This window comes from Oncorhynchus tshawytscha, linkage group LG07, assembly GCF_018296145.1.
Source record: "Oncorhynchus tshawytscha isolate Ot180627B linkage group LG07, Otsh_v2.0, whole genome shotgun sequence".
Taxonomy (NCBI): domain Eukaryota; kingdom Metazoa; phylum Chordata; class Actinopteri; order Salmoniformes; family Salmonidae; genus Oncorhynchus; species Oncorhynchus tshawytscha.
Window position 1 is genome coordinate 21,229,539 of NC_056435.1, and position 16,048 is coordinate 21,245,586.

Consider the following 16,048-nt stretch of genomic DNA (forward strand, 5'->3'; position numbering starts at 1 on the left):
TTTTGGCTGATTTCTTTTGATTTTCCCATGATGTCAAGCAAAGAGCCACTGAGTTTGAAGGTAGGCCTTGAAATACATCCACGGGTACACCTCCAAATAACTAAAATGATGTCAATTAGCCTATCAGATGCTTCTAAAGCCATGACATCAATTTCTGGAATTTTCCAAGCTGTTTAAAGGCACAGTCAATTTAGTGTATGTAAACTTCTGGAATTGTAATACAGTGAATTATAAGTGAAATAATCTCTGTAAACAATTGTTGGCAAAATTACCTGCGTCATGCGCAAAGTAGATGTTCTAACCGACTTGCCAAAACTATAGTTTGTGTACAAGAATTTTGTGGAGTGGTTGAAAAACTAGTTTTAATGACTCCAACTTAAGTGTATTTAAACTTCCGACTTCAACTATACGTGATGAGTCAAAAAGGTTACTGCAAAAAGACTCAATGCAAATAGTTAAGGTAGCTACTTGGTTAAAGCTACAATATGTAACTTTTTGGGCGACCTGACCAAATGCACATAGAAATGTGAGTTATAGATATGTCATCCACATTGAAAGCAAATCTAAGAAGTAGTAGATATGTTCTATGTGTGCTATATCTATGCTTCCCATTCTGAAAGTAAAAAAACAAACATTTTTTACTTTCGGTTTTGTACACCAACTTCAAACAGCTGAAAATACAATATTATATTTCACAGCGGTTTTGATAGTACAATGATTCTCTACACCATACATTGCTTGTTTTGTCACATAAACTGAAATTAGACAAATTATTTGAATGTTTGCAACCAGGAAATGACAGAGAGATTCCTGCATATTGCACCTTTAACTATTTAGCAGTCTTATGGCTTGGGGGTAGAAGCTGTTCAGGGTTCTGTTGGTTTCAGACTTGGTGCATCGGCACCGCTTGCCATGCGGTAGCAGAGAGAACAGTCTATGACTTGGGTGGCTGGAATCTTTAACAATTTTTAGGCCTTTCATCTGACATCACCTTGTATAGAGGTCCTGGATGGCAGGGAGCTCAGACCTATAGTGATGTTCTGGCCCCATTTCATAAAACATCTTAAAGCTAAGTTCATCATTAAGACTTTGGAAGGAGTATCGTTAAATCTCTGAGCGGTTTCCCAAAACCATCATTACTCAAGTTTTTCTTAAAAACACTTGTTACTTAACGACTGCTTCAGACCACTTGGAGAACAGTTATGTGCAACGTTAGATGCTTTTTTGCCCATCCACGTCACCTTATACAAAGATCTCCGCCAAACATAAAATCCAGATGATTATCAGTCTTTCTAAGACCTCTGATAACTTCACAACGAATGTGTTTCAACAAATACAAAGTTGCCAATTTCTTTGCAATTGTTGCTAACAAGCAAAGGATATGATTAAATGAAAACCGAGATAACTGTATTAGAAATATGAATACAGTATAGGCTACAATTATATTAAAATATATTTCATGTTATGCTGAAAAATATAAACGCAACAGACAACGTGTTGGTCCCATGTTTCATGAGCTAAGATCCCAGAAAAAGCTTATATCTCTCAAATGTTGTGCCCAAATGTATTACATCCCTGTTAGTGAGCATTTCTCATTTGCCAAGACAATTTTTTTTAAACGAATTTTAATTTAAAAAATGTATACCTTTTTAGAAGGCCCTCTGGGTTCCCCACTGGATGGCAGTCACATACTTAATGCATCTCATAAATGTAATTCAAGTCACAAATATGTACAATGCAGGTCACAAATGTCATCTGTTGAGTCACAAATGTTGTCACGTTCACAAAAACATATTTGACCGCATTTGGTTGCATTGTATATTTGCACAACAACACATATTTTGTTTGTGACTAGCTACTTATATATTTTAAACATGTTGATGGAAATCTATCCCACTACTGTTACCACTGGATGGGTCTACAATCCTTCAAAGTTTCATTAAACTCCTACAATAACAATTGAGTGGATATGATAACTTAAGAGCTGTTGTGGTGGACATGAAATGGTATTAGGTCTGCGGGGTTTCGCTTCTACACAAACAGTTATGACGCGTAAAGGGAGGGTTTACCGGAAGATTACGTGAGTAAAAAAAAATCCATGAACGGACTTTCCATTGAGGAGTGGCACACATTTTACAGTAAATCAAAGATTCTGGCTTCGTCTCTTCCTCTCTGAATAAATGTAATTTTCTGTTTTCTTTATGTCATCATGGAGATAAACAAGTGAGGGGAAGATAGGTAAAACAATGCATGACAATTTCAATTGAGCATAGAAGTCTAAAGTGCCACAAATTAATAATGATAATATTATAGCAATTCTCGCTATATGAGCCACATTATAATTCCCACCAAGAACACGAATGATATCGTAGCTACATTATTCTACATTCAAGAACTTGCTAATCGACTGCTTATGTAAAGATGTTCTAATAAATAACCTGTTGAGTCTGGGGAGGGGTTCGGAGCACGAGTTTACCGTAAATTATGACGAAGGGAGAGTAGGACCTTTGCGTAGCTCTTATTGGTTGCTGTTACAGGGGGTGGAGTGTAAAGTGCGATACAAAATATATCAATCCGAAGTAGTTTGTAGATTGAATCAGTGACTGACTGAATTGGAAGATACAAATGTTGTAATAGCAAGGTGATACAGTGGGCAACGTGAACTTTCGAGTGTGTTTATAGGACTTTAAAAAAAAACATTTTCATTCCACTCTTTTCCCAAGTTTACAGCACTTTTTGTTGAAGAAACGGTCAAGAGAAACATGCACAAAGTGTTCCTCGTGTTGTTTTTATTTGCCTCCGTCTACTCTGAGTCGGTAAGTAATGTTCGCTAGCTAACAGAACACCGGGTAACGTTAACTCAGCTACCGTTAGTTATAGCTAGTTTAGCGTTACTCACTTTATCTTGTGATCGTTTTAGTTTTTACTTAGCCTAACTAACTTTACCACGTTGTTTTTGTGTAGCTAACCTTACTACTTCAGCTGGCTACAGCCAAGACAATGCTAACGTTAGCGACTGTAGCTGTTATTTCTGCTAATCGGCTAGTTAACTTAGCTAACTAAGTAGATAGCTAACGTTAGCCGTCAACATGTGATGGTTATTGAGAAGTGTTTTCGACCTTGTTAAATGTAATGAAGGTAACTACTGTTTTAGCTAGCTGTTAAACTGTTTACAGAATGTAGATTGCTGTGTTTTGTAAAACAGTCTTAACTTTAACTAATTGTGTTTAGTCAGCTAGCTGGATAACTAGCTACAGTACAGCTAACGTTACCTACCTAGCAAAGTAAGCTAAATGGCCAAAATGATTTTCTAAAGAATAAGGCATATGGTTTGTGGCCTCTCCGTCGTAAGAGAAAGCAATGGTGTTTAAATTGTGATAGTTAAATCTAGCTAGCCAGACAAACGTAGCTAAATTAATTTCTGGTGTGAGGTGGAATGATAATCATGCAAGTGACAACCCATCACATGTAGCTCAGAAAGAGGGCAAGCTAGATTTAAGCCATAAAGCCTGGGGGGGGTGGGGTGGTATAGCCAATATACCTTGGCTAATGGCTGTTCTTATGCGCAACGTGGTGTGCTGGATACAGCCCTTAGCCGTCGTATATTGGTATATTACCACAACCCCCTGAGGTGCCTTATTGCTATTATAAACTGGTTACCAACGTAATTAGCGCAGTAAAAATGAATGTTTTGTCATACATGTGGTATACGGTCTGATATACCACGCTCTCAGCCAATCAGCATTCAGGGATCGAACCACCCAGTTAAACTTTTTCTAGGGACACCCATATTTATTTGGGCTCTTGTAATTTGACCATTACTGTTGACCTACTTCCATTTTACTATATTCAATTACAGCAGTTAATAAATGTTTAATTGCTGATCAGTTGCCAAATAAAGACTGCAATCAGTTATCAAATTAAACAAACACTTCATGTAACATGGCTCAACACTATCATTGTTTAGACTCAATTCAGTATGCCTAATGCAGTGTGGCTGTCATTTTTGGACAGTTGGTTTGATAACTTTTGGAAGTGGATTATTATTTGTATTAACCTTTATTTAACTAGGCAAGTCAGTTAAGAACAAATTCTTATTACAATGACTGCCTACCCTGGGCAAACCCTAACTGGACGACGCTGGGCCAATTATGTGCCGCCCTATGGGACTCCCAATCACGGGCTGTTGTAATGCAGCCTGGAATCAAACCAGGGTCTGTAGTGATGGCTCTAGCACTGAGATGCAGTGCCTTAGATCGCTGCGCCACTTCGGAGCCCAAATTAAGCTAACGTGCATATACCAGGATGTAGGTGTACTTCCTTGTGCTATTTTATGTAATCTGACAAAACATCAGAGAATTGCGTGACAGTGTCCAGTCCTGTCGGCTTAATTGTCAATGTCGGGAAGGGGATAAAACAGAATGTTTATAGGCTTACTAGACACCATCCAGTGAGACTGACTGGGCTACATGGAGGCAGTATGCTAATGCACTGCTCAGCAGACCCTGTCCTAAGGATAGGTGCTTATTGTCGAATCTAGTCTTTTGAATACATAGATACAGAACTGTAAAGGGCTAATGTGATTCTCCATTACCCTTTACAGGATAGGTACTGTTTGGGGTAGCAAAAATAATCTTCGCCCAGTCTTAACTTGGCAATACTATATTCATTCTTGATTCAGTCGAACATGTCTTCAAAAATACCCAGTTGCAGGTGGTTCATTTACATTTCTAGAAATGTTTTTCTCCACGAAGTTATCCCATAATGTGTACGCCACCATTTTGTCTATTTAAAATCTTTTCTCATTGACACAGGAGGGTCCACCCCAAAGTACTGCATGTCATGAAGTTACATTTCTAAATTAATATTGTCAAAGTCAGTTAAAAAAAACTTGTAGCCAATGGCAAGGTTGTATTGGTGCTAGCTACCCCAGAAGTTGCGGTCCTACCAACAATGCTTTATTACCAATGTGGTATTGTAAACACATCGTTCGTGGCCGGTGTTTGCTTGTTTGCAGGCTTTGTACAGCTTTGACACTGCTACTGTATCTATTGACACTCAAAGACCCAAATGGCATTCCATAGTATGCATGTATGTCGTGAGGCTAATAGCAACATCACCCACGACAGAACAGTTGATTGTCAAGGGCAATGAATTCCTTTTTATCTTGGCTTTAATGGATTTGCGTTGTCTCGCTGAAATTGTTACTCTTTCAAATGACTGCTCGACTCGTTGACTGCTAGATCCACACAGCAGACATTGTGGGCTAGTTTAAGAGTGCTATGTTGCACATATAGTGCAACATTTTACGCAGCGCCATCACGTTATATGGGTATGCACATCAGCTTTGATATCGGGGTGTTAGGCAGACTGCATTTTTAGCTAATATCGGCCGACTCCGATATGTTCACTGGTTTTTATATCGTGCATCCCTAATTATTAAAGATGTGAATAATCTGATGGGTGAAAATATGATCACTTGATAGAACCGCCTGAGACGAGGATCAGAGTGCAAGCTGCTTTTTTTGCTACATGCAGCCCATATGTTTTGATTTAATACACACAAGGTTTGTATCATTCACACCTTAAGTTGTCAAATAACTCTACATCTAGCATATGGGACCTGTTTCAGATCACTTTTACACTTTCGCACTCGCTTCGTAATGGGAAACATTTCCTTTCTATTTATTCAGTTAAATTTCATACTATAAAATAATTACACAGGACATGAACAAGCCTACTGCCTATGACATGGCTCATAGCCAGGTAACTAACATACAGTAGACCAACTCATTCTGTTCTTCTGTAATACATTTCCCCCCAAGGACTGGAGTTGCCCATCCCTGACTTAAATCATGTATTTTCAGGTAGATGCCTCAAGACTCTACACTATCGCACTTATCTGTCTGCCCCACACAGATCGGACAAATAGACAGGCAGTGGATTATGGTCATTATAGTTAATTACCACGTTTTCCACGCTAGACTATGTAGAATATTGGCCTGTTAGAAACTACAATTCCCTACTGTATCACACAGTTCGGGGTTGATCTAATTTATACCTAGAAAAACTGCACTTTGAGCTCACTGGGAGAAACCGAATGAAACGGAAATGATTGACCCTTTTTGTTTAAAAAAAGACGAAGAATACCTGAAACATTGGTTATTTGCTAAACACTATTGAAGCGTTATGGAGAACAAAACAGTTATATTTCAAAACACTTCTATTGACATGTAAGTAAATCGGGTGTTAAATGAGATGAAAAGGAGGATTAAGGCTGCATTCTAATAAATCATTTTCCAGTTTAACGACAACGGGGCTCTGTTACAAGTTTTTCCAGTTGGGCCATTGTTTTGATAGCCTAGCCTACACCTCTGGGGAGAGGTTTCTAAATGTGGTAGCACACATTAAACAAGCTGGTCTCCACAATGAGGTTCCTAGCAGCCTAAGTTGAATCTGTTACATTCCTCAAAACCATGCAGAGGCTGCCCCTCATTTTCCCTTTTGTGTTTTCCTGTGGAATTTGACCTGTGTGGACCTTGAATGGCCCTCTTCAGGATTTGGACAGATCTAAATGGCCAGGGTACTTTCATTAGCCAAGCTTCCCAGCTAGTGGACCAGAAGCTTGCTTCTGATTTCTCACCAAAAAAAGTCCTCTGGTCACTTGTGTGCCTGCCTTTTTGTTATTACTTTGATGGCTACTTAGCCTAACTATGTCAAGCCTCATTCCTTTCATCCATCTTAAGTTTATGGGTGAATGTCTGTTTTTATTCTTTAGCTCATCAGGACTTCGAGCCGAAGAATAGAACAATGGGCCTATACCATTATGCACAGTACTTTGATGCATTTTCATTGTGTATTTTAATCAGTGCCATGTGTCATACCAATTGACTTCTATTTACATCAGTCTTTCCTTGTCAGCTTAACGAGCATCCCTTCTTACATTCTGTGGTTTATCATTTTAGTGTATTTTTGGCATAGCCTACCAGCAGAGCCCTGTTTTTCTAGGACACTAAAATTACTCTCTGGAGCTGACTTGGATGAAATGTGTTTGTTTTTTTTTAACATTTGTAATATGTCAACAATGTTCTGTTTCTTGTTATCCATTCTGACTTAGGCCTACACACTATTTTCAGGCCTTTATCTGCTATCAAAATTATTCCTTTTGGCATTACTGGGCACATGGCTATTTTTGTTGGAATGCATGTTTTTAATTAAGCATGAGATCATTTTCACTAGAAGGAGCCTTTTTTCTTTCTTGGTGGGCTGAATTGAATGTCCAGTGAAAGGCTGTTGGAGAGAACATAACACTTTCACCAGGATGTAGGCTAATAATGGTTTCTGCATTGCTGTCCATTGGGCTATAAAATCCCTTTTAGAGGATGGAATGTTGGAACTGAAAGAAGGGGTTTTGTCTAGTGCTTGTGTGAAATTTCCCCTCTACCCCAACTCTGGCAGTTGAATTGTCATTTAGCATACGTTGGGCTCAAGTAGTGCATTTCTGGTTTCTACTTGGAAAGATCTGGTGGTTTGTGGTCAAATACTGTATATAAATGAGGTATTCACCAAACAACATTGAATCTGAACCTTGTTTTCATTGGGAAAAGTACCATATAGGCCTGGTGAATGTGTATGACTAGAGGCGTGCCCTGATGTGCCAGTGAGATGAATTTGCTTTGAAACGAGATGAAGAAGTGAAGAAAATAGTCTCCTTTTGAGATCTGGAGTCTAAATCAGTCCCTGAGCCATGTGGATGCCCATGTGAGTTTAAAGGGGCAATCAGAAGTTGCTATATTGTTTTTACTTATAAATGAATGATGTGTACCCATTAATTCTTGAAGTATAGCCTATTAATTCCTCATGAGCTTAGTTCAACTGTCGTACCCCATCAGAACCAAAAATATAAGCTTGTTTTACTGTTTGTAAACAAAGTAAATGTAAACGCATGGTTAAAACTATAAATGTGATTTCATGGATGGTCAGTCCTTGCATCCATTGCTCTGTCTATGAATGAGTGGTTACATTTCACCAGTCCCATTCCCCAGCTTTTTACCAACACAGGGAGAGCACTTTGTTTCAATTGTTGATTGCCACTTTAAATGGTGATGCATCGGACTTAGTTAAAATTCTGAGCATAGAGGGCCTTTGTCACGGAAGTGCTGAGGACATGAGTACAAGCCCTACCTCAGTGCAAACACAAGGAGAAAATGGCTGCCTGTTTGAAGCTTCTGACGGCAACAATGGCATTCCCTGGTCTCCCTCAAATGTGATTTAGAGGGGATTAACTTCAAACCACACTATTTGAAACAGAATTTCAGAGCACGGTTAAACTGCTGGGCCCCCCCCGCACCACGGTCAGTGAATTACCGTAGTAGCAATGCTTAAAATGAATTATTTCAAATGTGCCCAAGTTGCTTTCTTTTGTTCAATGGAATGCTGTAACATGTAATACAAATGCTTAACTTGATTTTTGCCTCTTTATGCATGTTTTTTGGGGGGGATAGAGGAACCACCTGGCTAAAAGAGGAACAAGGCTTCCAGTATCCCAGGCAGCCCTGAGCAGCCACCCAGAACCGTAAAAAAAAAAACTAGACCTCCCCCTCCTTTGCCTTTGAACAATGAATAATGCATGACTGTTTCATTAATCATAGACGGGGCATATATTTGCCGAGCCAGGTGTTATCCAACCGGCTGCATGTTTCTGGTGTCTTGTTCAGCAATCAGTGCTCACCCAACTTAGCGTGACGACATCTGACAAGGCCCAGTGTGCAAGAGGCCTAATACTTCAACCCCAAACACATTCTTCCTAAATGTACTTTAGGAAACTTTTTTTGCACCTTGGCCCTTTTGCACCTTGGCCCTGTTGCTTGTGTTTTAATTGGATCTGGCCATTCAATTGCTCTGCGGTTTAATCGCATTCACAGTGCTTACTCAGCAAATGGGCAATGAAATTAAGTGTGCTAATGTGATTAGCAAAAGTTGTCTTTCGATTATGTTAAATCCAATCAAGCCCATCATGATTAGCTTAATTTTGGCTAGATGATGTTAAAGGGATAGTTCAGGCATAATGTATTTTTACCTTACCTTGTCTGAAGGCCCATGGTGACAGAATCTACAATAATCCATTATTTACTTCTGGCTACAGCATTGTCAATTCTTTCATGTAAATGGCCAAACTAATGTTATCAATGATGCACTGCAAGTCCAAAGTTCCGCAAACACTTCAAACTAAGTTGGTTGAGTTTAAAGGAGTTGTTTACGCGCAAGATGCCAATCATTTGTCACGAACTTCGTCATTCAACAAACTATTTCCCCATGTAGTCTCACAGCTGTTTCTGTTCGCTGTAACGTGGCCAATAAAGTTGTATTGTATTCCATCGGGTACCCAGAATGATTTACCAGAGCTGTGAAACGTTTACCAGTGGCTTGATGGAATTACAGTAAGTTTGGTTGCTTCAATACTTTTAACATGTTTTTGGGGAAGTTTCTGCCTGTAGTGCAACTTTGCTAACATCTGTTTTAGTCCTGAATCCTAACAATGATAACTAAATAATGGATTATTGTGGATTCTGTCACCATGGGCATTCAGCCACCACTCTAGGGTAACTTGACCCAAATATACATTTTGCCTGAACCATCCCTTTTTTAAGAGCGTTTGGTGGTTAAGGGAATGAAGGGGGAACTTGAGGTTTGAATGTCAAAGACGTGTGGTTTTTGTGGACCCTGTCACTGGTGACTAGTTCTGTGTCTGTTTTGAAAGGCCAACTTTAAGTGTAGGGTTAAATGGGAAAATGAGTGACTTCTTCGCTTTAGTTGGTCACCTCCTGTCTTACCTTTCCTGTCAAAGATTAGTCAGAGGCCCACTCACTTCCTGTTAACACGTGTGAAAGTTTTTACCAAGGTTAAGCAAAAGTTTTAGGGGAACTTGCTGTACAAAGTTCAGTGGCACAAGTTGTACTGCAACTGCAGGAGTTTTTAAAATGTATTATATAACCCACAGTGTATGAGAATTAACCATTGTAGGTGACGGTAATTATTTAAGGAGATTTTAAATGTGTAAAATAGATTTCTGGTTCACTCTATACCGCAGTTGTTGGCATGGCTTAGACTTTCTCCAGAGTTAGAGTTTTTTGAAAAGTAGCCATACGCCAGCTGGGATTTCTTATTCTGCCTCTAAGTGCTGTGTTTGGGCCAGCAGGTGCGGGAGACTGAGACATGGATGCCCATGAAGACGACCCAAGCCGCGTCGCACGACGAGCTTGTTGCGTCTGGTGACGCCCCCAGCGGCTCCGACTTTGGCTTCCCCGATGAGGAGCACGACACATTTGACAATGAGGATGAAACGGATGATGAAGACTTCTCTGGCTCTGGAGATGGAGGTTGGTGTTTGCAAAGATCTGCTAATTTGCTTTAAAAAGCTGATAACAATATTTCATTATATTCTAACTTGTTTTCTTCTCTCTTCAGTAACTACTATTACAATAAAGAATGACAATACCATGACAAAGGTAAGGTTACTCATAATTCGCTATCACGTATGAAATGAGAGGCACGTTTCTTTAGATTTCAAGTAGGTATAATTCTCTGTTTGTTGCTCATAGCCTGACATGAACGACAACAAGATTCCAGACCTGGACATACCCCTGAGGTCCAAACCCACACCGAATGAGATTGAACTGGTCCAGAAGAACAATGAAGTGTCAGTGCGGGGTGCTCCCAACCCCGAGGAGTACCCATCAAACGTACTGATGGCCCATGCGGGGGAGGAGAGCATCTTCAGAAAAACAGAGGTCCTAGCAGGTGGGGCAACAGCACACAACTTTATTTTGGCTAGTCAACTTGTTATTATTGAACTTTGAAAAGGGTTCAATTATTTGGGGCGGCAGGGTAGCCTAGTGGTTAGAGCGTTGGGCTAGTAACCGGAAGGTCGCAAGTTCAAGTCAGCTCGGATTTGAAAAGGTACAAATCTGTCTTTCTGCCCCTGAACAGGCAGAAAGACAGACCACTGTTCCTAGGCCGTCATTGAAAATAAGAATGTGTTAACTGACTTGCCTAGTTAAATAAATACATTTCAAAGCGATTCACTAAAGTATTTGTGGCAGTTCGATTTCACTGTACAGTTTCTTTTGTAGCTTGTCTAAGTTATTTGCCAGATTACGGGGCTAGTTTTAATTCCACTGTTTTGTTTCAGCTCTGATTGCTGGTGGAGCAGTGGGGCTGCTCTTTGCCGTCTTCCTCGTCCTTCTGCTCGTCTATCGCATGAAGAAGAAGGACGAAGGCAGCTACGACCTGGGAAAGAAGCCCATTTACAAAAAGGCTCCGACAACGGAGATCTACGCCTAAAGCCCACCTTCGTCGGGCTCCCTGCCTGCTCTCCAGTGCCTCTCGAAAGCAAACATCTCCTCTTGCCTGCTTACTGTAAAGCTAGGAAGTCCCAGAGGGAGAAAAAACCAAACAAACTGCTTTTCCTATTCCACCACAAGTTCTGAAGTGGTTCATTTGAAACGGAATCAACATTTTAACTGTCAGTTTCTCTTCCCCCCCCCTTTTTTTCCCCCTATAGGAAAGATATTGGGTGAAATCTTGACTGTTCTCTCCCACACTCTGTTTTATGACACTAACAAGGTGCAATGACAACTTCACTCAGTGAGGTGACATGGTACAGATATTTATTTTCCTCCCCCCTACTCTGAACCTTGGTACCCATACTGGTGCTACAGAAGTCTGTTACTGTAGCATTTCCTTTTACAATATTTAAAAAAAATAATCCCTGTGTAGGGAAATCATGACGGGTTCTGTTTAGATTCAAATGTATTTTGTCAAACAGATTAAGTCTGAAGTGAATTCCAGATTGATGAAAATACCTTGATACATGCTACTGTATAAATATAGCAGGGGCCAAGCTTGATTCTCCAGGCTGTTTTATTTGGACAGTACAGAAATCAACATGCTTTTATTCCTAGGACAAATCGCTGTGTGAATACACCCACTCATCCACACAATTATTTGTAAAAACGAGCAACACAACGACACATACATGATTGGTGAGCTCAGTTTGTCAGACCTCATCTCAGTGATTACAATGCATGTAAACTAAGCTATTTGAACAGATTATGGTTTATCGCTGTTGACATAAAACAATTATCACTGCACATGGACTGTACGCTTCAAGGGATCTGTACATAGCCAATTTAATAAAATTCTGAACTTGGAACTTAGCAATTTCTTGGCAGATGTTTATTTACCAAATATTTTATATTTTGTCTAACATTACTGTAAATGCTTGGAATAATCTGTTTCTTCATGCCTAAGAAGTCGGGATGTATTGATTCACATAAAGCGCGGCCCTGGTTCAAATGTTTGACAACCGTTCCAAATGTACAGTGGTATGCATGCATCGGTCAAATCACTAAATTGACAAAAAGCTATCCACCCGATAGCCGGGTGGTAGATGCCCAGTTTTCCTAATGGCTCAGCTCTGGTGCCTACATACACGACTTATATGATTTACACACGCGTCAGCTCGGAGACCCAGCTTATGAGCTCTGTCAGCAGCAGATTTGAATTTAGAATGGGAAATGAATTTGTTTTATGTAACAAATGTTAGTGAACCGAATCGCATCGATTTGTTCCTCTAATCAAACTGAATCGTACTGACTCGTTTCAAACTAAAAAAACATTCCCGTATCATATCGGAGCCCAACTATCTAGATGCGTATTGAATCGTTGTGAAAGGGAAAGAGCCACATCCCTACTAAGAAGCCTATAGTGGGAAACACGTTTAACTACCAATGCTAGTACTAACTTTTCTGTCCAATGTTTTAGAATACTTGTTCAATTTAACTGTCAAATTGTATTGCCTTTCAGGTTGGGGCTTTTCCCCCTCTTAGCTGTTGTATTTGATTTAAATGTTTTATATACACTAGTTCAAGAAGCAAATAGTTTTAAAACAGTTTTTTATTTTGTACATTTTGTTTTTCTTCACATTTTTAAGCCGTATATATTTATGTTTTGTAGAAGGATTGCTATGTAATTGTTCAGGGGAACTGAATTGAGCCATGTCATTTGCATGGGGAAAAATCTGCTGCTTTTGTCACACGATATGTGAATCACCAATTGAGTGGAGAAGTCAATGAATCATTGATTTCTGCATGCATGTTCTGATTTATTTGGAAATAAAGCTATTTTTATGCACATTAACTAAAAAATGGTTGGATCAGTCTTTTGTATTCCGGTGACATTTACGATCTACACAGAGATCAGCATGAGGTGTAAAGTCTGCCAGCTCAGTCTGTCATAGAACTCTGCCTTGTTATCGTCCTGTATACATTACTCTTATTGTTGCTAATGCAGTTTAACCTGACTATCAACCTGACAATGTAATGGGGTTATATTACACCAGAGCTTGCTTGCACTGTGTGCCACACAGCCTGTACCCTGACGAGAACTTAACCATCATGATACTTCCCTGTACCTGTTACCTTGAGTATATGAACAGCATGGGTGTCTTGTAGAACACTAGCTGTTTTGAAGTCTACTGAAGAATGCGCTCCCCCCAACTGGTGCATGCTCTTCCCAGCAGCATAGTCTGTATCGTGAGACTTCACCATCCTGATACTTAACTTTAGTGTTATATTTTTTTAGTACAGGACGGATGTCGACACTGATGTACTTCCACCACAGGACACTAGCTGTTCTATACGTCATAGGTTGGACTTTAGCTCTTCTACAAATTGTATTATCAATGATCTTTGCATGCTCTCTCAAATTATTGATTTTAATTTCATGTGTGTGCTGTGACATGGCAATTTGCTGTGCTTAATTGTATTAACTTTTTTTAACCACCCTTCTGTAATTGGAGCATCCCCTAACTATGCTCTGCGTCTTTTTATAGCCTGTGGTGCACGTGTATTCGGGTCACTGGAGTATAAGATGGATGTTGTCGGTCCAAACTACAAAGGTCTGAGCTGTAGAGCTCTGGTTGGCACAAGCATGTTGTGGTGTTCATCCTAAACAGTTTGCCCTGCGTTCAGGGTTGTCGGCTATTGTTTTTAGGTCTTGCTCAGTGTCACTCGTGCTTCCCCATTTTTGTGATGATGGTGGCTTCGCCAGGTAGATTTGTCATGTGTAATTTAATGCTCTTAGTGACGGTACATGATTTGAAGTCCTAGGTATTTGTCTGAGCTGTGCTCAAGTCACCATCTAGGTATTTAATTAACATTGCTATTCGTGTTTCTGAAGTTTAAACAAAATTGTCTGTTTTAAATATTGTAACAGAAAATATCGTAATAAAATATTTTTTTATAAAGTGTTACCTGGTCAATTGCATTGCTCATGATCCAGTATGTGGTCTGTCACGCACCCGTCTTCCACTGGTTAAGGTGTTCCTCATTAAACAGGAGCTGGCGTAGTCTGGTAGTTAAGCAATTTTAGGTAACCCTAGTTGGCAGGTTTTAGAAATAGATAAGACAACCCCAAACTGACCCATGTTCTTTCCTTGCTGCAGGATGGTCTTGAAAGGCACTCCAAACACAGTGGATTGTGAGTAGCTGTGCCGACACCCAGACAGAATGAGTGGCACACCTGTTCCTGCTTCTGTGTGCTGCTGGAAAAAACAAAAGCTAGTGATGTCAAAAAGTGCAGAACTCACCCTTTCAAATAGTAAAACCATTTATTACAAAGTTTTAACAAATTTGGTTCATGATTATCTTGATTTGTAGAAGGGGGAAAAAATCAAGGGTATAAGTTTGCATTAAACCCCCCAATATTAAAGCAAACATTTAATAACATGCTAAATTGTTATGGGAATTTCCAAAGGTCATACTGCAAGTCATATTGCGATCAAATCAATCAGTCCTAATCACTGAACCATTATATTATAATATACAGGTAACTGACTAAAGGAAACACTTGAGTAAATGAGGGATAGAAAGTATATTGAATGTATGTGCTTCCACACAGGTGTGGTTGCTGAGTTAATTTAGCAATTAACATCCCGTCATGTACATCGCTTCAGAAAGTATTCAGACCACTTGACCTTTTCAACCTTTATTTACATAAGTATTCAGACCCTTCACTATGAGACTTGAAATTGAGCTCCGGTGCATCCTGTTTCCATTGATCATTCTTGATGTTTCTACAACTTGATTGGAGTCAACCTGTGGTAAATTCAATAGATTGGACATGATTTGGAAAGGCACACACCTGTCTATATAAGGTCCCACAGTTGACAGTGCATGTCAGAGCAAAAACCAAGCCATGAGGTCGAAGGAATTATCCGTAGTGCTCCGAGACAGAATTGTATCGAGGCACAGATCTGGGGAAGGGTACCACAACATTTCTTCAGCATTGATGGCACCCAAGAACACAGTGGCCTCCATAATTCTTAAATTGAAGTTTGGAACAACCAAGACTTTTCCCAGAGCTGGCCAAAATGAGCAATTGGGGGAGAATGGCCTTGGTCAGGGAGGTGACCAAAAACCCGATGGTCACTCTGACATAGCTCCATAGTTCCTTGTAGCATCATACCAAAGAAGACTTGAGGCTCTAATCACTGCCAAAGGTGTTTCAGCAAAGGGTCTGAATACTTATGTAAATATTATTTCAGTTTTTTATTTATACATTTGCCAAAAAAAAACTACAATCGTGGTTTTCCTTTGTCATTATGGGGTATTGTGTGTAGATTGTTGAGGGAAAAAAACAAGTGAATCCATTTCAGAATAAAGCTGTATCAAAATGTGGATATTTTATATTTTTTTATTTACCTTTATTTAACCAGGTAGGCAAGTTGAGAACAAGTTCTCATTTACAATTGCGACCTGGCCAACATAAAGCAAAGCAGTTCGACAGATACGACGACACAGAGTTACACATGGAGTAAAACGAACATAGGGTCAATAATACAGTATAAACAAGTCTATATACAATGTGAGCAAATGAGGTGAGAAGGGAGGTAAAGGCAAAAAGGCCATGGTGGCAAAGTAAATACAATATAGCAAGTAAAACACTGGAATGGTAGTTTTGCAATGGAAGAATGTGCAAAGTAGAA

At 39.6% G+C, this 16,048-nt stretch overlaps 1 protein-coding gene across 1 annotated transcript; it reads left to right on the plus strand.

Moving 5' to 3' along the window:
• Window positions 1–2,576: 2,576 nt before the first annotated feature.
• Window positions 2,577–13,200, plus strand: sdc4 (syndecan 4). The gene is made up of 5 exons (XM_024426397.2): window positions 2,577–2,816; window positions 10,199–10,379; window positions 10,468–10,508; window positions 10,602–10,800; window positions 11,192–13,200. Exons 1-5 carry the CDS (start codon window positions 2,763–2,765, stop codon window positions 11,341–11,343), a joined length of 627 nt encoding a protein of 208 aa, XP_024282165.1. The 5' UTR covers window positions 2,577–2,762; the 3' UTR covers window positions 11,344–13,200.
• Window positions 13,201–16,048: the final 2,848 nt, after the last annotated feature.